Source organism: Wyeomyia smithii, chromosome 3, assembly GCF_029784165.1.
Source record: "Wyeomyia smithii strain HCP4-BCI-WySm-NY-G18 chromosome 3, ASM2978416v1, whole genome shotgun sequence".
Taxonomy (NCBI): Eukaryota; Metazoa; Arthropoda; class Insecta; order Diptera; family Culicidae; genus Wyeomyia; species Wyeomyia smithii.
The window spans coordinates 246,072,524-246,097,005 of NC_073696.1; the positions used below are offsets into that span (position 1 = coordinate 246,072,524).

Genomic DNA, 24,482 nt, shown 5'->3' on the forward strand with positions numbered 1-24,482 from the left:
CCAACCGTAGCGACGTTGAACATAAGGATAGATCCAAAGCGCTTGGGCGCGCTGGAGGTTTCGGGATACGTGTCATTTCACCGTTGTTCAAAATAGTCATGTCGAAGTCATCGCAAAGGTTATAGATTAAAGAGGAGCGGTTATCATTGTAGGGGGATCCCCAAGCCACACCATGAGAGTTGAAGTCTCCCAAAATCAAACGTGGCGAGGGAAGAAGTTCTATTAAATCAAAGAGCAACCGTTGCCCAACCTGTGCTCTGGGAGGAATATATATTGAGGCAATACAAAGCTCTTTACCTTGTATTGTCATTTGACATGCGACAACTTCGATGCCTGGAATCGAGGGGAGGTTAATACGATAGAAAGAATAGCACTTTTCAATCCCTAAAAGTACTCCTCCATATGGGGTGTCCCGATCAAGGCGAATAATATTAAAATCATGGAAGTTGAGATAAATATTTGAAGTAAGCCAAGTTTCACAAAGGGAAAATGCATCGCATTTGTTTTTATTTATTAAAACTTTAAATGAATCCATTTTTGGTAAAATACTTCTACAATTCCACTGTAAGACAGAGATAGAATCCTTCGTATACGCAGATGAATTAGGCATCGAAGGATACAATCGCTGCAAGGAGGGGCCATTGGGTAGTCAACTGCTTCAAAAATGATCTAACTGTTGGGAGGAATGCTGTAAGAAAAATTTTAATTGGATCGGGTACATTGAAAGTTTCAAAAATCCAGTCCACAATGTCAGAAAATTTCACTAATCCAGAGTTTGTTTCATCAACTGGGAGTGCAAAAGGAACAACTGGGGTTTTAGATGTTCCTGGCAGTGCTGGGAACTCCTTCTGGGACTTTAAATTTGCAAGCCCAGGAGGAGTTTGCTTCGGTTTTTCCGCAGCACTGTTCGGTTTGTTTGTAACTTTCATTTCACTTTGGGAAATCTTAGGACCTTTTCGGGGAAGTTTAGGAGAGGAAATATTTTTCCTCTTTCTAGACGCCCCAGGATTGGCATAAGTTGTTCCCGCTGGTGAATATGGTAGAAGTGGTCACGGTCTTCTTCAGCATCTCAGCGTAAGATCGCTTTGAACGCTCCTTAAGTGACCGCTTGATTTTATCTCTGCGCTGCATGTACACCGGGCATGTGGAGAGCTCATGCTGATTTTCCCCGCAGTGAATACATTTTTCAGCATTTACACTGCAAGAATCATCCGCATGAGTTTCTCCACACTTGCTACATCGTGCCTTATTGCAGCAGTAGGCGGCTGTGTGGCCTAGCTGCTTGCAATTGGTGCAATTCATAACACGGGGTACATACAATCGCACAGGCAGACGAACCCGATCGATCGAGACGTGGCTAGGGAGAGCAGATCCGGCAAACGTAACACGAAACGAGTCTGACGGAGTGTACACTTTTGTGCCGTTGACAAGAGACACAGACCGCAATTGCTTGCAATCTATGATCTTTACTTTTACGTCGTGACACAAAGCATTTTTGAAGCAGCCAAAACCGCTTGCCAAGATACACTCGACCGACAGACTCGAATCGGTTATGACACCGTCGATCTCCACGTCTCGTGCGGGTATATAAACGCGATACTCGCGTGTGAAAAGCTCGGAGCGAGCAATAGCGTTGGCCTGTTCCAGGTCGCTGACCACGACACGGAGCTTGTTGGGTCTGACCTTGGAGATTTCGGTCACGGCCTTGTACCCCTCCGTCAGGTCTTTCGAAATCTGCAGGATGTTTAACGGTTTCGATTTCGGTCCTGCTTTTGGCCGAAAGAAAACAGTAAAGCTGCCCTGAGATCCGTCCGGGTAAAGCCTGGGGCGGGGGGGGGGGACAGGAGAATTAACAGAGGAAGGGTTGGAAGGAGGGACAGGGTCGGAGGGGTTCGGGGATGGTGGCACGGGAGGCGAGGGATCTACACCCATCGCGCTAAATCTAGCGCACTAGCGCCGACAGAACACGTACCTCTTCACTTCTCCTTTCAGCAGGGTTGGTTGTCCGAACGGTCGAAGCTGCAGCCGTTACAGCCAGCAGCACCAATACAGCAGCTCCAAACAGCCACCAGCAGCAAGCCGGGTGTGTGATCACTCAGCACAGCGACACAACTCGCTGTCAACAGTTGGCTTCTTCTTTTTCCTCCTATGTGTTGAGATTCTCGTCCACTGCTGTAGCACAAATCACTTTGCAGCCAAATCGGCTTACGCACCAGCAAACAGCCACGATGCGAAACAGTTGCACAAAGGCGGGTGACCTTGAACCTTCACTCGAACAGGCAAACAATGCCAACCCTTGCTCGCGCGTCTTTTGTTTTATATTCTATCGGAGCGATCACCAAACACGTCCTATACTGATGCGTGTTCGGCACAGAATGATGTCCCGGTTTATGTCCAATCACTATAGATTTGACGCGCATCTCCGTCGTGTTGGGCTCGGGGAGAATAGTATCTGTGCCTGTGGTGAAGGTTATCACGACATAGAGCACGTTGTTTGGTCATGCCCTGTACACCGTGACGCCAGGTCTAGATTAATTGCTTCCCTGCAGGCCGAAGTTAGGCAGCCGACTGTTCCTGTTCGTGATGTCTTGACGAGCCGTGACCTATCCTACATGTCCCTTATATACGTTTTCCTGAAATCCATCCACGCCCCAGTTTAATCCTATTCCCTTCCGCCTACATCCAACCAAACGACAAGAACACGTTAAGACCCCGGATCCGGAAACAGCAACTAGACCCGCACGATACTCTCAGGTCCCGAGGGAGACAACCCAATATGCCAGTCCGTAATATCTTGGCCCAGCAGCGGAACAAATTTAATATGCTGCTTACCTATGGCAATGAAAACCATCAAACAGCAAACCTGTGCTTTTAATGCAAAATATTCTAGCTTTGAGTTAGATTTAGTTTCAGCTCGTAGTCGGCAGCGAGGATAAAAAATTTGCTTTTAGTTATTAAGATACTTTAGAAAGTAAGCTACCAGATATAATTGGCGCCGTTAAACATCGAATTGTATTTGTGCCGTGTCAAATAAACTATAGATGAAGAAAAAAAAAGAATAACAAAAAGGACTCTTGAAATTCATTGACTCGCTCCAGGATAATGCGGAGCTTGACAATTTGGTCCACACAGGATCGTCCGGCATGAAATACTGCCTGCTGGCGTCGAAGAGTCACGTCGCTCTTCTTCCGTATCCAGTCTAGGATAACTTTGCATAAGACATTGAGAATAATGCACAGTAGCAAGATACCTCGCCAATTGTCGCATACACTAAAATCTTTTCGCCCGCTCTATCGCGGCTTTGGCTTCTGTCCGTTCCTCTATCTTTCACCAAGTTCTATCTGTGATCCACTCTTGCCTCTGGCTGCGCAGCTGACCCAGATTTTTCTCGTTATTCTCGATGAAGGCATTCTTGATGCTGTCCATTGTTGCTGTACTTTGCCAACGTCCGGAAAACCCCTGCTCTCCAGTTCGCCAATGAACGAGCTCTTCACAGCTGAATCTTCAAGTCAGAGTGTGCTACATCGTCACCTGAGCCTCTCCACCCGACACTGAATCCGCGCAAAGGGAATGCGGATCTCGCCAATCAGAAGGTGATGATCAGACGCGATGTCGGCTCTACTTTTATTCCGGACATCAAGAAGGCACCTTCTCCATTTTCGACTAATACTGATGTGGTCGATCTGATTCTCGGTTTGTTCATCACGGGATACCCACGTGACTTTGTGCACTGGTCTATAAGGGAAGAGTGACCATCTCGTTGTTTCCACAGAGCTCTGCAAATGGGCGCAGTTTATGGGCGCTAAGCAGGGAACCAACTCCGGGGGGATCATTTCCACCTCATATGACAGAATACAACAATACCTATTCCAACGGACTTCGCTTAGTCCCAGGATTTCGAGCTTCATGCGACGAGCCTCGTTGTGCCAGCTTCTTCTGCTGAGCTTACGTTAGTACATTTCAGGTTCCAATTCTTTGCCATAAAATCAGTCCGTAATCTTTCTTTGTCGTTTTCTATAACGATTCGAAGGTTTTGAATATAGTAGGTGGTTGGCCTAAGGTACCCCAAACTACACATTCAAATGGTGTAATCTGGAAGGACTAAACATCAATCCTCCTAAAACATTCATAATTCCATTCATAAGAAAGAAAAAGTATGGTATTACAACTCTTCAGTTGGGAGAAACACAGTATTCAAGCGAACTAAGTACCTAGGTGTTAGGCTTGACCATAGGCTCAACTGAAACGACCATCTGGAGTATGCTATCTCATAATTAAACAACGCTCTTTTGGCTTGGAGCAATACATTTGACAAAAAGTGGGGACTCAAACCGAGGATGATTCACTGGATATACTCGGCAAGAGTGAGACCCTGAGTAACTTATGCTTCGTGTTGGCCCTGTACTACACAAATATCAATATCCCTATCAACAACAGGAGCAATGGCCAGTGTCCCATCCAAGGCCTTAGAAGCTCTTTTATATCTTCTACCCTTACATCAATATGTACATCTTGAAGCCGAATCCTCAAAGGTTTTCAACTTACAACCCCGTAACCATGAATGAAAACTGGATGGACTCTAAGACTAACTTTAATTCTTTTTAAAGTGATTGAATGCAATTGCAGCGAATGGGAAGAAGGAGGTCTTAAAGTTCGTCCAGGATCAGTCATATTTTATACAGATGGCTCTAAAATGGGCGAAACTTTAGGCGCTGGGGTTACTGGACCACGAATTCCAATGGGACATTCTAGGAAATATAAGTATGCCAATATCTGCATTTTCTCAGATAGTTAGTCATTCAGCCCTCAATGCATGGAAAGCATACACATGTTAGTCGAAGTTTGTATGTGATTGTATTTAATCCCTACGACAACTAACTGTAACAAACGTTGTTAATCTATACTGGGTGCATATAGTGGTTGGTTCTTCAACTGCACTCGTCGGGCCAAAGACATTTGTGGGATATCTTCATTCTGTTTGAAATTTGAGCTTAGAGGCTGGGAATCAATTATGATTGTGTCAACTGGAGTGCTTCCCCCAAAGCAAGACAATCTAAACTATTCATTCACACCATGTAAAAGAATCACAACGGAACCTGCACACTATGAATAAAGCTGATCTGTATCCGTTAACTGGACTATTGACTGGACACTGTTCGATCACCTTGAAAAAATAGGTAAACTGACAGATGACATATGTCGTTCCTGTAATTCTGAAGTAGAAACTTCGGAACACTTACTGTACCAATAAAGCGCATTGATTCAGCGAAGACTGCGTATTCTTGGAAAAGGTGTCCTAACGCCTAACATCATATGGTCTGCTGAACTAACGAGGTTAAGAAACTTTATCAAAGAAGTCATACCTTCTTGGAATGAAATGGAAAGTCCTCGTGCGATTATCACCATTTTCAATCGTCAACAGGAATCAGTCAACAAGGGCAAAATTTGGTGATCCAGTTCGTAGCACAATTTCTTAAGTTTGTCGAGCGTATTTTGAGCCTCATTCTGCTCAAAGAGTTGTCTTGATGAAAGATCGCTTGGACTTAAAAGTGCACTGGTGGATCCATGTCCCAATCATTGTCACGAATCGCCGCAAATATTGCTTTCTACTGCGCGTAACCAACACTGGCCAACAGTATTCCAGGCGGAAATATATGCGATAATAGAATGCACGAATACGTGTCTGAAGAGAAATTATCGACACGCAAATATATGCATTTTCTGTGATAGTCAGGCAGCACTTAAAGCCCTGAATTCTCCTTTCTGCCACTCTAAACTAGTGTGGGGATGCATCCTGTCGCTCCGAATGTTAGCTATGAAAAACCAGGTGAATTTATACTGTGTTCCTGGTCATTGTGGAATCGACGGAAACGAGAAGGCCGACTTACTAGCCAGACAAGGGTCATCTACTAACTTTGTTGGCCCAGAATTTTTCTGTGGAGTCTCCCCGAGCGCTCTAAAAGCTGAACTCGGTGAATGGGAGAAAGCGACAATCGAAGCAAACTGGGATGTCATAAGCGGATTACGACAATCGAAAAGATTCATAGAGCCAAATCGCGAGAAGAGCCTCGTGCTGCTCAGTTCAAATAAGAAAGACTTGAGGACATCCACAGGTCTCAAGAAGATAGGCAAACTTGATGATGATAAATGTCGCCTGTGTGGCATCGGAAGCGAAACTTCAGAGCATTTACTATATTATAGTAGTAGTAGTATATAGTATTAATACTACGCAGATTGCGTATCTTCGGTAAGGGACACATAGAACCTACCGAAATTTGGAGGGAAAGTCCTGGTGAGGTAATAATCTTCATACGAGGTGCAATGCCCAACTGGGATAAATGTGCAATGTAGGAAGGACATCAACTCGCCAAATAGTGATGTACCTGATTGTACGCATTTAGCGTAAGGTGAAGCATACCACAATAGATCAAACAATGGTCGCAGTGGTGCAGTCTTCTACAAGGGGAAAAAAACCAACACTAGATACACAGGGAAACAACTGGTGATGCTTGGGACAAACATGGATCCTCAATGTGTGAAAACTGACCTTATTCTTCATATGGGGAAATACCAGTGCCGGCCGCATCCGAATGCAGGTCAATGAAAAATTGTGTACAGGATTATGTTGATGTGATACTCGTGAAGTCATTGTACCACTAACGAGACAGTCGACGACACAATCTTACAAAAAATATATCCACGTTGTCACCTTGCCACTCTTATGACTTCGTCGTAAAATGGTCCTCTTTAGATTGAAATATATTGCGCGTTGTTGATCTATCAGTAGACAATACGACCTCATGGAAAGTATCGACAAAAACGCTCTACGATCCCGCAGAAAACACACCCAAGAAATACACTAAGGACGGGGAAAATTTGTATGGATCTTCGTAAAAAAGACTTTTTTCAGCAGTCCATCTAAGCACTGAAGAAGGCGCTATATAAGCGTTGGAATGCAAGTGATTTGCAAGTGATAAGTGAAAAGTGAAGAGTGATAGAATTAAAAAGTGAAGTGAAATAAAAGTGTAGTGTAAAATTGTGGAGATTCTGTCAACAGCTCGCGTAAGAATTGATGGACTTTTTTTAATTGAAATATAACAAAGTAAACCGTCCAAAAATGTTTAAACCTCGTTTGAATATGATAGTGGTGAATGTAGAGACCGAAATGCAATATTATAACTTACAGTATACACACCAAAATTTGTAAATTTTCTTGAAAACGGATTTATGATTACTTTTGGTCTAAAATGGAAAACGCGATTGAAATGAGGTCAATGCTTTGTGCCAGTTTTGAGTAATGGAGAAAAGCAACCTGCGTAAAAAAGACCTTAGTGTATCAAATCGCTCTTGTTTTAGCGTATTCATTCAATTATCTGAACTATGGTTTAATGTGTTGTTCATTTACTGAATGATATCTGGAAAGTTCCGAATGTCTGAAAAAATAAGTGGAGTCATGAACATGAACAAGGAAAAATGAAAAGCCGAGACAAAGTCAGCTAGTTTACTTCATAGCCTCTATCTTATAAATACTAAACGCGCCATAAACCCTTAAACAAATGAAGTTCCTGAAGTTTTTTAGCGTCCTTGCGAAATTTTGACGATGGAGAGCTAACCGAAACACGTCTAGAAAGTTCTAAAAGCACCTTTGGTATAATCAGAGCTCAATACAAGTAGGCTGACCAGACGTACCGTTTTGAACGGGACAGTACCGTTTTTTCGACTGTTTTTAACCGTCCCGTCTTTTTGCCATTTTGTATCGTTTTCGGATACTCCTTGAAAAATCTTAAATAGAGCTTTGCATAGAAATTTCCCCAAATGGAAAATAAGTTTCCAAGCAGCCAGGATTTTCTAATATTACTGAGTACGTTTTGTGCTTTCCTGACAGTTCCGCACCACTTGAAGGACATCCCCTATCGTGAATTGATGAAAAAGTCGCGATTGAAAGTTGATTTGTTAGTCAAAATCTTGATCATCATATGACGAATTTCAGGAACTCATTGCAAAAAATCACACTCTTTGGTATCGGGCAAGTTCATCAAAGCAATGAATAATTGTTTGTATGCTTTGGTTGGTAAACATTTTCAAAAATCAATTTTATCATGTGTCCCGTTTTTTGAACCCAATTGTCCCGTTTTTATTCCGATAAAATCTGGTCAGCCTAAATACAAGTCTCTGATTCTTTAGTAAACGATTAGATGATAAACAAGCGGAAGATGGTGTATATAAGCTCTTTAACCAGGATCAAGAAGTACTCGACCAAAAAAGGATTGAAAATTTCTATGGATTTTTTTGGCGTAGGACTACGTCTTTGTTTTCTATACTAGATTACATTTTGTGAAATTGAAAATGAATCTGGCAAATGTTGCGTCAGATTTTATACGATTATAGCAAGCGAATGACTTAATGCATCTTAGTCATTTATATGTCGTTGGATAGATAAAATGTGTAACAATTGTTTGATATAGTTTAACATTGTTGCTTCACTGCTTATTGGTGAAAAAAGGTGAAAAAATCCAAGTTCAAGCTTTCCCATACATTTTCCTTGCTATTCCCTTGCTTCCCGAGCACGGGTAATAATAACATGGACGGAATAAAATCCACTGCCTGCATATTCTGACTTAACAAAGTGTTTTGTTTCGTTTATCTTTCTCCAAGCTGCGTGGCCACGCCCTCATGGCAAGAATCCACGCTGAACTTGATACAAATAACTACGTGTAGAAAATTCAGCTTCAGTCTAGTTTGTTACACAATAGCGAAAAGAGTATAATTGATAGAGGTACGCGACAATAGGAAACGAGAGCTGCATACGAGTGAACTTCCAGGCACTGCGGAACATGTTACCTTTATTTTGCATTCGACGGCAGAACAGTTACCATCGTACGATGCAGGATATTTTGCTGGCACAGCGGAAAGCAAGTTTCATTATGCGCGGCCAAGCAAAATACTCATTGCAACCGGTGGTAAAGCGATTATCAGCGTTCTGTAGCACACATATCTGCAGATCATGGAATCGGTTCTTTTCAGAACAATAAATGCTTGAAGATAAGAGTTATGAGAATTCTCACAATTATTACATGTGTGAAATGTTCATCTATTTCTCAATAATCATTTTCACAATAAACGACCAGGGTGCACCAAAGACAAACGATAGTGTTGCCTGAGAACAGTTTGTCACAGCAAGATATAACCCTCATTTAAAAAAGTATCACTGCTAAATTGAGTGATTTTTCGGTTCATTGGTTTCTTTGTGCCCACTCGAACACCGTTATTAGTCAAATATTATTAACGCAAATTAGTTTTTCTAAGAACCAAAGTGATTTTCGCATCGGGAAAGTAAAAACTTTCGGTTTTGTGCTTATGAAAATCACTCAGTAGTATCGAAGGTGTTTTGTTTTGTTTCTCTTTCTCTAAGCTGCGTGGCCACGCCCTCATGGCAAAAATCTACGCTGAACTCGATTCAAAAGACTGCGTGTAGAAAATTCAGCTTCAGTTTAGTTTGTTACACAATAGCGAGTGCAGTACAGAAACGAGGGCTACATACGAGTTATCTTCCAGGCACTGCGGAACATGTTACCTTTATTTTGCATACGGCAGCAACAGTTACCATCGTACACCGCAGAATATTTAGCTGGCACAGCTACTGGAGGGCACAGCGGAGAGCAAACTTTATTAAGCGCGGTCAAGCAAAATATTCAATGCTATCGATAGTGCGATCATCAGCGTTCTGTAGCACGAGTTTCTAACTAAAGATTATGGAATCGGTTCTTTTCAGAACTATAGATGCTTGAAGATAAGAGTTATGAGAATTTTCGCAACTACTACTAATGTGAAATTTTCATGTATTCATGCATCGTTAGTTTTACAATAACGACCATCAAATAAAAACGGTAGTGTTGCCTGTGAACAGTTTATCGCAGCATATGATATATACATTTTGTCGGTTTTGTGCAACACTGGCACAACTCGAAAATCATAGTTTCGAGAAAAACGCGTTTGAAAATTTGTAACGGAAATTTATTTTTCGATTTTCAAAAAAACTTTGAAGTTTAAGATTACCAATCCTCATTTAACACTTTTAGGTTTATTATGCACATACTACGAGCACGTTGTCCAAGTTAAAACCTTATTTTTACTAACTTTATGGAGAAATTCCGATTTGTGCAGCAAAGGCACTTCTTCTCATTCCTCTGGATTTTTTGAGAATTTCGAAACAGGGTTTCGTGGGATGAAACTTACCTAGATTTCGCATCGTTTACCATCAAAAACTCTAAAATGCAAAATTTTGAGTTGTGCCAGTGTTGCACGAAACCGACGATTTAGTCCTACGTCACCATTCCATACAACCCCTAGGGCTGTATACCTTGTAGTATTTTTCAAATATTGCGGCTAGAGGGCCGTTTTTTGAACGAAAGTTCTTTAAACTGGCATTCAAGAAAGTGTTATAATGAAGCGAAGAAGAAATGTAGTTTTTTATTAACGGTGATAAACGATCCAGCGGAACGAGCACTCAGGGCAGCAGGAGACTACATCGATTTTGGTCCAAAGTTCGAGGAACAAAAGGACAATGCAGTACTGACGGTCAATTTTTGATTGTTTTAATTCATAATCTATGATTGGAATAGATTTGGTTATTACAAAAAAATTTTGTTGAAATAGAAAATATAGCCATATTCTGTCTTCGGCAAGGTTATTCCTCATAAAAATTCTCATCTTTGACTGTTATTGAATCTTATATGGTCCAATGTACGGGGTACTTACTATTAACTTTTTTGATTAATCAAAAAAAATAATATTTTCTGCTTGGAACCCTAAACTGCTCTTAAATAAATAAAGCTCATAGTTCAAACCAAAAAGATCCCACTAAAAATTTTAAGACATGAAATTCAATTGAAATTTGAAGTGCTAGAATTTTGAAAAACAAAACAAATTTCAAAAACGTGTCTTTTTTTCAAAAATCGAAATTGTGCACCCTTTTAACAGCATTTTTCAAAGTTGCCGCCATAATAAAGATTGTTTTTGACACTCTTAATCTTTATTTGAAGGGTGAGCCTCAATCTATCAGACATCATGCAATGTTGGGCCAGCCCAAGACCAAACAAATTTTTATGTTTCCGAAAAGTGTACAGTTTATACCTCGGCTTTTTCAACAACTTTTATCGGATTTGAGGGTAAAAAGTGAAGCCTTGGCTAGGCCAGCACCGTACCTAGAGACCAACTGGAAAGACCAGGGTTAAGGGTAGATATAGATAAACACGGAAACAAATCAAATCAGTAGATTATTTGACCATGAGTTCAGGTAATTGCCCGCGATCGGTAGGCCATCAGTCGGGTTCTGAAGCTATATATGAAGTGTCAAATAACAGTTCGCCCATGAACTGTCATGCAACACATTTCGATCAGTTTTTTGTTATTTATTTAAAATCGAAGAACAACGATGAACATTTTCTTAAAAATCGTGTTTCAATCAGAAAATTACACTCTTTCAACTTCTAAAAATATTTTACAGATTTCTTTCTATCTTCTGATTTTATAACTTTTTCAAGTGATACAAAAAATCAGGAAACCGTGTGAAACTTTATAATTCTCAGCATTCATTGCGCGAGATGAGGTCCAATTTCTGCGAGAAGATAGTGAATGAAAATTTATCTATAGAAAATTGTTACCCTTGGTTCGTTTACTATTATTTCTCTATTTTTATTTTTACTGTTTCTACATGCAACTTCTTTATTAAATTTCATTTAAATAATAGGCATTTGAATAAATAATGAAACTACTTTTTCAATAAAGGAATCCAACCATAAACAAACACAAAGAAAAATTATTCAGACTCCCCCGATATAATCTCAAACTATGCTCGAAAAGAAGGGATAATTTTTTTTAATTCTGTGGGCCTTGGGTATTTATGAAAGTTTTTTAAGGTGTTTACTGTATGATACCAGTATTTTGAACATCTAATATAAATTTCACCGTTTTAAAATTAGCTTCATGAAGATATTTTTCAATGCATAAAATTGCAAGTGTTTCTAATAGGAAACAGAACAAATAAAAAAAAGTCATTTAAAACAACTTACTGCAGAAAAAGTTGAATCCCAATAAAAAAATAATGGAAAAACTAAGTGATAGAATTTCTTTGTACACTGGGGTCGCTTTTTTACGCGGATGGTTGTGCCGCATTTAAAAAATTAGATTGGATATACTTATACTAAACTTATTTGATACCGCGTGCAAATAATCTTCCGAATCGAATGAAAATAATCCGCGTTATTGTTCAAATATCCCGTTTAAAAAACGCATAAAAACAACCCGCGTAAAAAGCGACCCCAGTGTATTGCAATTCATATCGTGGATTATTTTATTAGCAATTCTTACTTTACTTAGCTGTTGTTTGACGCTTTCACTCTTGATATTGAAAATAAGTGTCTACTTGAAGCGAAATGACGTCTAATTAGCTGCACATACCAAAAACAGCCTTGAAATAGCATTTATGGGGATATTATCAGCGAGTTTACGTTGCCGAAAAGCGCATGCAGTGCTGCTTGTTTACCCTATGTATTGGTTGTTGTTTTTCAGATAAGCGAATCCAGTAACCAGATCAGCCAGATCTATTTCGACACCAAACGCTTTTGATGTCACGTCGATCCTTCTTGCAATTTCATTTTTCATTTTTCAATATTTTATCAAAACCAGTTTTTGTATTGTATTTATATATATTTTTTAAATTATAGGGTTTTGTTTGAAGTCTGCGCATTTGCTGCTGCTTAGAACATCCGTTTTTTGTTTATTCCACTTGATTGAAGTGACGCAATATGAAGTTTTGGGTTTTATTTGTATAAGGTGGGAAAAGCATAAGGAAAACACAGTAAAATCCACCCTCTTTTGTCCGGCACAATTGGCTGGTTGTTATCGGTCGTTTTGGACAGCAACCACCCGCCAGCGTCACTCTAATTTTGTACGGGAACGCCTCATTTTAGGTTGGTTTAAATCGAAACAACCCGTTCCTGGCGTCGTACCGTCCCAGCTGCGGCGTATAGGATACAAGTAGCATTTCCATGCCCCTCATTTTCAGCGTTGCGTTATTATAGCGAGCTATCATTTATACGATTATAAATTAGGGGTCCCGGCTCGGTTCCGCATTGACCGATCCCTTCGGCGTTCTGTAGCGCGAGGGTAGAAGCGAGAGGACCAGTCCTACCTAGCGTTCTTCTAACGCTTTCAATATCGACCATTTACCTAGATAGATAGATAAATAGATATAGGTAGCGAAGGGTAGTAGCAAAATGGGCCAAACACGGCCACACTCGAAGCCCATCCGTCAGCTTCAGCAGCCCGTGCTTAGGAGTGGGCAGGGAGAGTGAAAGAGAAAGTGGTATGAAAAATTATGATGCCACACAAGCACAAGAGAGGACTAAAAAAAGCCTAGCTGTAGTGCGGCCTACACTGAGATGGGTTGTGAAAAACGTGGCAACAGGGTTGACGCCTTCTGCTTATGCTATGCGTTTGCCAGAGAGTGTGGTTGTGCTCTGGATTCGCAGGGAAAAAGAGACGGAAAATGAACGGTAGTGTGTCTCTCTTAAGCGGTATTCTGCGTGGTTGCCTGTCGATGGGCAGCGTGAAACCTTTGTGGGTAGTATTGTCACCGTCGTATAAAGGACAATCATTTTGAACGTTTTTTGAGTGCTTGCTCTTTTCCACAATTTATTTTGCATCGAATTAAATTAACATGAAAGACCTCAATCAAATTACGATAAAATCGGGTAAGTCATGGCAAAATCGAAACATTTAACCTTACGGTTTATGCTCGCATCGCAGTCCCATTTAGTCGAACGAGCAAAATAAACGAGTTATAGATTTAGTTTTCCCTGCCTCCAAATTATGCTTGCGTATGCCTCAAGAGGGTGTTCAGTTGGTTTTGAACTACCTCCATGAGGCTCTCTCTTTTACTCTCCGTGAAAATTTGATTACCCTACCACTCTCTCTGTTTCTCTTTTTGGTTGTTAGAAGAGAAAGAGAGAGTGTGTAACCTCGTTCCGCAGAAGTATAGGGTTAGGCACCTATTATTATTACTCAATATACACGAGTGATGAAATAATTAAGCTGAATCGAACAAGGGCGCTGAAAAACGGATTCAAAAGTGCCATTCAATTTGCATTCTAAAACATTGGTAACCAACCGTATTAATGTCGATGATAGTAGTTGTGAGTGAGGCGGAGAATAGCAGAACAGTCTCTCGCGTCTGCCTAGTTGAGACGGAGCGTCAGTATAGCTGTACGCTTCGTAGAACAGAAAGGTTTCGGATTCGGTTCCAGGTATAGCAAATAAAAACTCATAACTTTTACAATTATCAATCGATAAAATTGTTACTATCGTTTTTTAATCGGAATGGTGCCTCGAAAATTATGAATAATTGTTTTACTCGCACTGAACGATTACTAAAGTTAACAATTTTTCAGACTACAAATACTAGTGAAGTGTTGTTCGTTTATACGCCGAATTAAAGTGTGTGAGATGAAAAATGAGAATCACACATTGAGAGTGTTGGACTTGTCGCAGGTTTGAAAGGAAATTGTCTTCGATTGGAATGTAGCTTTTAATGGATGTTTGAGAAAGTGAGACATCCGGAATGGAAGATTCTAACAAGGAACCAACCGGTGATCCACCGGTTCAGTCAAAGGTAAGTTCAGTTCTGCTGCTGACAGAATGTTGACTCTAAAGTCTCATTGAGTAACGGTCTCATTATATCGCAGTGGAAGTGAACGAAAAGTGCTTTGGTGGGTGTTTCGCATTTACCCTCCCCTGGGCGGAGGCTTTCGGGGTGGTTCTCTCTCTCTTGCCTGGTGTACCCAATGCCAGCTAGCTAGAATGTGCCAGTGTGTCTCGCTCTAATTTGAAAGTGAACAATCGTGCGACGTTCGCAAAATTGGGTGCAAAATACGCCCGTCCGGTGCTCGAAGCGATCTTACAGACTGCCTCCAAATGGTGATTTTACTGTTCTAAGTGCAAATTTTGTGATAGGCTTGCGAAATAAAGCCTAATGTGATGGAAATTTGCGTTTGATGGTGCTGCCCCGTTGTGCTGCACGGACGCCATGTTGGATTGCCTTCGGGAAGACAAATTTGTGCTGCTTAAAATGCGAAAGTTTTCAGTTTCCTTTCACCTGCTAAGTGGAAGGTTTACCTAAATCTATGGTTTTTTGAATAGTGCTCTGATCTTTTGTAAAGTACTGCTGAAAAGTTAATAAAGTGGAAAAAGTTTTTCAAGATCAAAAATTGAGTGCAACCTCTAGCATGACTTTCTTCTTTTCTTGGTTGCTATATAACATACCGTGAAGTCAATACTGTTTCACGCCTTCTGGTTTACGAACCGTAAGAATATTGCCACAGGGTGGTGCCAAAGATCGCTCACAAAAAGTCTCTTTCTCTCGGAGAGACTTTTTATTGGACGATCTTCCATCACCCTTTCGCCTAGCAATGCATCCTTTTCTAGCACGAGACAGCCCACACGCACACTATCTCGTAGCCACCCGCTAGTACCGGCTTCGGTTCGGTTTGTTTTGATTCGATTGCTCGCGTTCATTGACATGTTGAAACTGTGCGTGAGCGAGCGAAGTGGAAAAGCGGCTGTGTTGTTTACATCCGTACCCGTACGCACTGATCCTTCACGCCAAACCAATACTTCTGGGGCCTTCGCTGATTGCCCATTACCTGAAAGGGGGACCCATTTTCTCCTTCTATTGCGCTCTCATGCTCTTCTTTTAGCACTGCCAATTTTGGGGTGTGACCGGGAAATTGTCCCACTCTTGAAACCAGTCCACGTGCTGCGTTTCGCTTACCAATTTAGAATTCAAACTGCAGCTTAGAATGGGTTTAAATGAATGTAAACAAACGCGAGGGATTTGTGTGGGTGACCAGAGCGTGGTTGTGTGTTGTTTCATATGTTTCACGTGTGCATGAAAAGCGTACGGCTAATAGATTAGCATGTTAGGAGATTTTCGTGATAATTTGGTTATGTTTCGTATCAAAACGAGTGAGACGTATACTAGCTAATAATTGGAAAATAAATTTTCACTCGATTTGTTTACGTTTACACTTATGCTCTTCGGCTGGTTCACGATAATAGATTTTCGGAAGAACATCAACAAAATGTTGAAACTTAAACTAAATTTCTCTCCGAACCTTTTTTTCATATTCTAGATTGTTTCAAATCTAGTTTAAGTTATATTCTAAGATAGAATTGTTGTAATTTGCATCGTTAAAGTATCAATTCTTGTAATATAAATTTCATGTTCTTTCATGAAAGTTCGAATAATTCCCCGTTCGATCTTTGATTAAAGTTTCTAGTAAAGTGCATCCTTTAGCTCTCATTTTTTTTCTGAAAAAAGCTAAAAAAAGCTGTTAGCGAAACTTTTATTTTATTAAAGATGGATTTTGCATATTATAAACAGATAAACATTGAGATAAATCATCAAGTTTATGAATATTGCAACATAAAATACTGAATTACCTAGTTTGAAAAATGTTTATTCAGAATCAAAAACCTAATAAAAGTACTGCCAACTTTATTGACGAATTTGAATGAAATCCTTCAAAGGCTCACAAATATCAAATGAGAAACAGCAGTACCTACTGTATTTTGATTTTTTGGAAAACAGGTGGAAACTTCGCTTAATTTGTGTTGGTCTTTAGAGGATTTTTTAGAGAAACAATCAAAACTATATGATAGACAAATCTAGAAGAGCATCTTAAAGTGGAAGTGTGTTGAACCCATAAATGGCCGACTTAGAGCCACCACGTGGTCGACTTCGAATTTTCAAATGCTCACCACTCAGCAATAGTTAATACGTCACTTGTGAAAACATATCATCATGTTTGTTATGGTGATGAAAACATAAGAAAGTGTTTTCGTAGATAACGCATTAACTATTCCCGAGTCTAGTGGCACTGAAAATTCGTAGCCGACCACGTGGTGACCACATGGTGGCTTCTACACACTACCACCTTAAACATTGACAGGGACAGAGCACATTTATTCATCAAATAAAATTATAAAATAACCTATACAAAAATGAAATTTGGCGGTTGGGAAAAGATCTTTTGAGAAACTAACGACAAATAATATTGCATAAAAAAACATTACATGTACTTATGTTATACTTTCGGCTGAGCAGTCACAAAAAATTTAGAACGACTTATTTTATACTATCCGACGTTTCGTCACTGGTCAGTGACATCTTCAGGGGAAAATATTATTTGTTCGTTTCTTGTCGGATAGTATGAAATAAGTCGTTCTAAAATTTTTGTGACTGCTCAGTCGAAAGTATAACATAAGTACACAGCATCCCAACAGTCGAAAACTCAGAAAAATTTCAATCACGTAACCTTATTCTTTCGTCTAACTATTTTTCCTCCAAAATGTCCAACCCAAAGACACAAAATGAGATCCTAACCTGAACCTTTGCTTCACCCAATTGCAGTGAGAACTTCAAGCTCTTGGTAATCCGTCACCGTCCTTCCCATGAAAACAGACGCTACACTGTCTCGAAACAACGAATGCGTAACGCGGTAAAATAGTAACGTAACTAGTAAGACAAGGAAAACTGATCGAAATGTTGAATACCTAGTGTTCAGTCGCTGTAGTTTAGAGACTGACTATCACTCAAATGGACTCGTCGCAGGGCAATCTAGCGCCCGGCCAAGAGATACGAGTCGTCAGCGCGTCGGTGGTAGCGCAACTGCAGGCCCAAGGATTACAGGTCCGTTGAAAGTATATGTTGATTTCCTCGGTATCCATTTTTTGATTTTGCTACTATTGGTTAACACCTGATTTAATTTTTGACTTCGGGGAACATCCAGCTAATCTTCTGGGACTTTTCTTTGCGGTTGAGGGGTTTAACATTTTGTGTTTATTTTCCATATGAGTTATGTAGGATTTTTTGTATGTTTAATAAGCGTATTTTGCAATTTAAGGGAAATGAGCTCAATGCGGCTATCATGGCTGCATCGCAGCCGCAAAATGCAAGCCAGCAAGCTATGCAGCAACAGCAGATTCAACAACACCAGCAACAGCAGCAACAACAGCAACAGCAACAACAACAGCAGCAGCAACAACAGCAGCAGCAGCAACATCAGCAAGCTCAGGCGGTTTGTTAACAAATTATTAGTTACATTATAAAAATTAGAGACTGTGTTATAAAGAGATACGCAAAGAGAAAAGCAGTAAATATGGCAACCCTTTGCTAATATTCTATTCCAAACAATTCTGGCAACCACATTCAATTTCGCATGACTTTTCATACGCACTAGAAAGTTTAATGAAATTCCGAATTTTTGTAAGGATATATAACTGAGTTTCAAAGCTTGTTTATACATTTTTTTAATTTTCAATGCATCACTCATAATACAAGCATAACAAACACATTTTTCGTTCAAACCATAGTTGCACGTGGTTCACAACAATTATACTGATTACAAAACACATTCTGTACGAAAAGTAACACTCCTGAGTTTGTTTTCTTTGCACACTTGGAGCCTCGATTTGACGGTTCACTTGGAGTTTGTGACCTCACTCTTTGCGTATCTGTTCATAACACCATCTGTAATAAAAATGATCCAAAGTAAATTTAATTGTAGGCACAACAACAACAGCAGCAGCAGCAACAGCAACAACAACAACAGCAACAGCAGAACCAGCAGCAATTACACCTTCAGCAGGTGCAACAGCTGGCCCAGGTTCCGCAACAGCAACCGCAGGTGATCACGCTGCAGCAGTTGCAGAACTTTTTGCCCCAGCATCAGCTGAATACTATCACCACCTCCGATGGGACACCGGTGCAGGTGTCGACGTCATCGGCCACCACAACTCCGGTAGGCACACCGGTCAAAACATTCGTGACTTCGCCACCGCAGATGCAGCAGCCGCAGATTTTAAACCTGCAGGGAATGCCGCAGCAGTTCTTACAGAGTGGACCAATAATCCAAAACCCGAACGGATTGTTTCAAATGATACAACCAGTTCAAACGATCAACGTTGACGGGCAGGAGACGTTGTTCGTTCCGGGTGGAATCCAGGGAGGCCAGCTGGCAGGAGCGCAGGCCGTTCAGATCAACGGTCAGCAGGCTTTCATCACTCCGTCCGGGCAGTTGATACGAGCTCCGAATGGTGTCGTTCCGGCGAACTTTCTGCAGAACATGACGCAGGCTGTGCAATTACCTAACGGTAAGTCACCGGTAACATTTACCTTTATTTATCAGGTGTGTGGTCCAAAATGGGTGTATCGTTATTTTCTATGTGTATTGCTTTGTTCATACGTTCCTGTGGTAGGTCTTAAGAATGCATGCACCCAAATAATATTGCACATATTTTACACACCTTCCTTGTTATTGAAAATGTAACGATTCTGGTTATAGGTGGGTTGAGGCCCAATTGTAACTAAAAGTTAGTTATACCATAAAGAGTTTGTCTTGTGAAAAAACGCTGCTCTAAATTTAGAAAATCTGGCGATAGACGTCATTTTAATAATACTATGGCACCCAATGGTACTGAAAAAAGGTTCTAGTTTCGGCTCTGTTGATGATAATAACACATCTAACCTATAAACCAGGGTTTCGCTTTCAAAAACAAGGCTTACATACATGTCCACCGACGACATTATTCTTCGTCTCGCTCAATCGCTACGTCACTGTGAATTGGACCGTAACTGAGCGATCTCAAAACCAGAATCTTCATAACCGCACGCACGCTGTCATATCATACATTCGCTCGAATTCTCTGTATTTTCATGCAGCTGGTCAGGCTACGCTTACTATCCCCGGAACTAATATAACAATCCCTTTGGGTACGACTAGTACGGCAAATGTTCTAGCGCAACATCAACAGCAACAGCAGCAGCAGCAGCAGCAACAACAGCAACAGCAAGCTGTTGTAGCTGCTGCAACTCAGCAGCATAATCAATCTCAAGCTCAGCAGCAACAGCAACAGCAAAATCAACAGCAGCAACAAGTTCAGGCGCAGCAACAGCAGGTTCAACACCAGCAACAGCAGCAGCAACAACAGCAACAAACGCAACAAGTGCAAATTCAGGCACAACAGCAAGCGGCTGTCGCTCAGCAGTTGCAACAGGTTCAGCCTACTACGATAACGATACCGGGTACCAACATACAAGTACCCACATCGGCTGTAACTCAGAACATTTTGCCTAATAACATAACCACCATTAAACTGGAAGGAGGTAATTGCCAGACATCTCTTCGTTTTCGCTTATGTTCCACGTCTTTGAAAACCACTTCTGTTTGCATGTCTTTCTGTTAAGTTTGTTTCGTGGTGCTTGGGTCTGAAAGATTATAGCAAAAATTAACATATTCCAAAAATTTTATTCCAGGTCAAAACGTTCAAGTTCGGCCGGCAAACGCAATGCCACAGGTCGTCCAGTTCCCAATGCAGCAGACAATTCCCGTGCAGATGCCGATCTCTACCGGCAACGGTCAAACTGTGTATCAAACCGTCCATGTGCCAATTCAAGCATTCGGCTCGGCATTAGTTCAGCCGCAGATGCAAGTGATACCGCAGATTCCTCAGGTAGCTAACATCATCACACCGAGCGGTCAAATCCAGCAAGTTCAGCTAACATCGCTGAATCCGTTAGCTGGATTCCAGGCGGCTCCAACTCCCCAGAATATAATTCTACAGCAACCACAAAACCTAGCACAACCTACCGCTGCAACCAATGCGGCAAGTCCACTTGTATCCTCACTCCCCGCTGGAAGTGTTCAGTCCAGTGCAACGCAGGATAACAATTCCCAGCAACCACCGCAACAGGCGCAACCTCAAGCGCAACCGCAGCCGATTACAATAGCAGGTCCTCATGTCGGCCAGCAGATCACGGTGATCCCTTCGAACTCCCTCCCGCAGCTCCGGCAGAATGCAGCCAACATCATACAAATGCCGAACATCCCCGGTCTCCAGGCCATCCCGGTGCAAAACATTCCGGGAATCGGAAACGTACAGGTGATCCCGACAAATTTCATGCAACCGGTTCAACCGCAAACAGCGGCGTCGCAGCCTCAGTTGAACCCGGTCAATCAAGTAGGGCAAACTATATCCCTTCAGCAGGCAGCGGCGCATCCATTATCAAGTATAAAGCAGGATCCAAGCGACCCCGGTAAGTGGTACATCAAGCAGGAAGCGATTCCTATCCAACCGCAACCGGTCCCTGTGGCCTGCAGCGGGAGCAACGGTACCAGTGGCAGTGGCACCAGTGTGTCCTTTCCCGCCATGCAAACGACGGCGACTGTGAGCAGCAATATTCTTTCAGTGGCGACTTCGCAACCGCAGGTTGTTAGTGCCACCGGCGGCAGCAGCAGCAACACACACGCCACCCATCATCACCATCAAGTGAAGGGCGAAATCGTCAACCCAACCACGCAAACCTCGGTGAATGTGAACATCAGCGTAGGAGACGGTGGCGATCAGACTCCGAAGCAACGTGTCCGCAGGGTAGCCTGCACGTGCCCAAACTGTGAAACCAAGGGCGAAGGACCACCGGATCGGAAGAAGCAGCACATTTGTCACGTGAGCGGGTGCAACAAGGTGTACGGGAAAACGTCACATCTGCGAGCACATCTACGGTGGCATACGGGTGAGTTTTAGTTTTCGGGGGATTCGTGTGCTGTTAGCTAGCTTGATTTTCGAGCATGAGTTTAATCGACGACCGATAGGCAATTTTAATTGAATTGAAGATTTGTAATTTTCGTCTTGGCATAGGTGAGCGGCCCTTCGTGTGCTCCTGGATGTACTGCGGTAAACGGTTCACTCGTTCCGATGAGCTGCAGCGACACAGGCGTACCCACACCGGCGAGAAGCGGTTCCAGTGTCCCGAGTGCAACAAGAAGTTCATGCGCAGTGACCACCTGTCCAAGCACATCCGAACGCACAATAAACTGAAGAAGGATCACGTCCGCTATCTGCTCGAGGTAGGTTGAAGCTGAAGCATGACCAGCAGTGTGTTGTAATTCTTCGAAGAGAGAGGAGGGATTTCGTGCCGATTCATTCAACACCCGGTTACATCCTCTCATAAAGTTTCACCGAGATCTGAAAGGGTGTTGCCAACTTCATAAATGAATTGGCCTGGAGTCCCTCCACTATCAACCGTGGTTCGATTGGTATTGCTCTTTTTCTTGGATTCTTGATCACGCTGAACCAATCAGAGCAATGTCCATCAAGCGGCGGTAGAATTGTAGATTGTTTTCAGTTTTTGTTTATTTTTTATTGCACGTCTATATTTTGTCCTATGTTTATGAACGACCTGCAGTTGGGCGATTCGGTGAAATCGGGTGGGCTCAGTGATGAGGGCGAAGACGACTTTTATTTGGCTGACGAGGATTTGAAAGATGACGACGATGATGATGACACGTTGGATAATCCTTCGACTCCTGTCAAACCGAAGCTGGAACCGGGCGTGTGCACTTCTGCCGCTTCCGGTGGTACTTCCACTGCCGTAACCATGACCGGTACCACTTCGGTTCCCACCATGGGGTTGATGGTAGCCGGTGGTCCGGCACCCGGCACCGTTCAACCGGTGGCTGTTACGAACGGTTCTAGTACTGGGATTGTGTGGATTACGTCTGCCCCTTTGATCGGCCTCCAACATCCAACGGCAGCTCCGCAGCCTGCAACTTCGGTGCCGCCACCACCACCTCCTCTGTACAGCATTAAACAGCTCAACAACACGCAGGTTGTTATTTAGATATAGTTTCCAAAACATTTTGTTCTAGTATTTTGTCTGTAATTAGATTTCCGTAGAAGAAATAAATTCGAGAGTAGAGCATCGATAAAGTATTATTTAACCTTTTTGTAGGAAGTCGCCAACTCTGCACAATCGGCCTCCTCGGACAGCAACGACAGCTCGGACGAAAAGATGATGATTACCCTCGGCAACGACGACCAGGATCAATCGATCGAGTCCAACTAGCATATCGAAACGCTGTCCATACATCAATTTGCATCTTTCGATAGCTGTAGATTACCGTTTGGGCAGTTTCAGACGAACTTTTAAGGCTTTGATTTCCCGGTACAAAATCGGTGGGAATGATGTTTGTTTACTCACCCCTTACCACGTGACTTGTATACTAGGTTAGTAGTAAATTATTTTTTCTCTAACAATAGCCCTTCTTCAATGTCTTCGTTTTGAACCATAAACGGACATTCAGTTTACTCATTGAATCAATACAAAAAGGTAATCTCTTTAAAATTTGAAAAATTTAATACTATGCTTTGTCTCACCGATTTTGCACACATAAATTCGTTGTAAAAAAAACAATTTGATTTACCTATAGGAAAATCAAGTTAGAATCAATCTAGGCATATTTCGGTATCAAGAAACTATCCTTTATAAAAAAAACCGAAAAATGGTCTGACTGCGAGGAATCACTACTGTTCTTGATGGAACCCCGAATAAAGAAGGACGGATATTATTTTCACTACTTTACTACGAATAATCATCCAACTCAGCGCAGAAATCTAAAATTAGCCTGTAAATGTGGCGAAATAGTTTTTGAATCCGTAGTCTAAATGTTGGCCTCCCCTCTTTGTAAAAATAAAACTCGATTTCAGAAAAAAAACTAGCCCTTCTTGATGTTCGTATATACATAAAGACTTATTCGTATATTTATAAATATATTTAGACTTATACTTTGGATAATTTTAGGTGTTTCCCCTCCTAGCCTAAGTTAGGGTAAATATGTTTACGCACTAATTCTACACATTGGTTTAACTTATTTAGTCGAATAAATTGTTGGTTTTACTTACTTGTTCTTTGCTCTTGCTTCGGTGAATCAAATCAAAAGATTTTTAGATGAAACAGGAAATATTACGTACCTTGACGATATGCTGATAAACTGATTTTAGATGTGTCTCTCCACACGAACTCTGTCGATATGGAATTATTTTAATGACTGTAACATATTTTACTGTATTTGCGTCTGTACCGTGAATAGATCGAAAACAATAATAAATTTAAAACACCATTTTAGACTGTATCGTTGTGCATTTTGTGCCTGGATGACATCAACCATGATTTGTATTGCTCACTACTTTATTCACTTTGTTTCCTTTTATTTTTTGTTGCGAAACATCAAGTTTCTCTTAAATTTCAAGGACGATTCCGTCATATCTAAAGCTTTTGCTGGCTTTGATCATAAAATCGCCAGATTGTCATTATATAGAACAACAATTAAATGTAGTAAAGGACTTTGGCCTTTGACAAGTATTACAAGTATTAAATATGAACAATTTTGCCAGACAGATGAAAATATGAACGATATTCACTTCGGTTTACAGGATGCGACATTTGTGGTGATAGCGGCGGGATCGTGACTCGCCATTTGAAGAAAAAAAAAACGCTTGAAGTCGCGAAGTTCAATGATTGAAATGTTAGCAAAAAGCTTGAACTTTGTGTGAAACTATGTTGCCCGAGTGGTGGTAAGGTAAAG

The 24,482-nt window shown here is 41.4% G+C and overlaps 1 protein-coding gene across 7 annotated transcripts; it reads left to right on the forward strand.

Moving 5' to 3' along the window:
- Nucleotides 1–14,222: 14,222 nt before the first annotated feature.
- LOC129730195 (transcription factor Sp4) lies at nt 14,223–24,022 on the forward strand. Of its 7 annotated transcripts, XM_055689342.1 has the most exons (10): nt 14,223–14,306; nt 14,451–14,671; nt 17,471–17,749; nt 17,964–18,137; nt 18,627–19,212; nt 19,781–20,224; nt 20,375–21,631; nt 21,757–21,965; nt 22,304–22,726; nt 22,850–24,022. In XM_055689342.1, exons 3-10 carry the CDS (start codon nt 17,657–17,659, stop codon nt 22,961–22,963), a joined length of 3,300 nt encoding a protein of 1,099 aa, XP_055545317.1. In that variant the 5' UTR covers nt 14,223–14,306; nt 14,451–14,671; nt 17,471–17,656; the 3' UTR covers nt 22,964–24,022. The 7 variants fall into 7 exon arrangements, with proteins under 7 accessions (XP_055545317.1, XP_055545319.1, XP_055545316.1 ...); XM_055689341.1 differs by having other exon boundaries at nt 14,255–14,671; XM_055689340.1 differs by lacking the exons at nt 14,223–14,306; nt 14,451–14,671 and adding an exon at nt 14,829–14,976.
- Nucleotides 24,023–24,482: the final 460 nt, after the last annotated feature.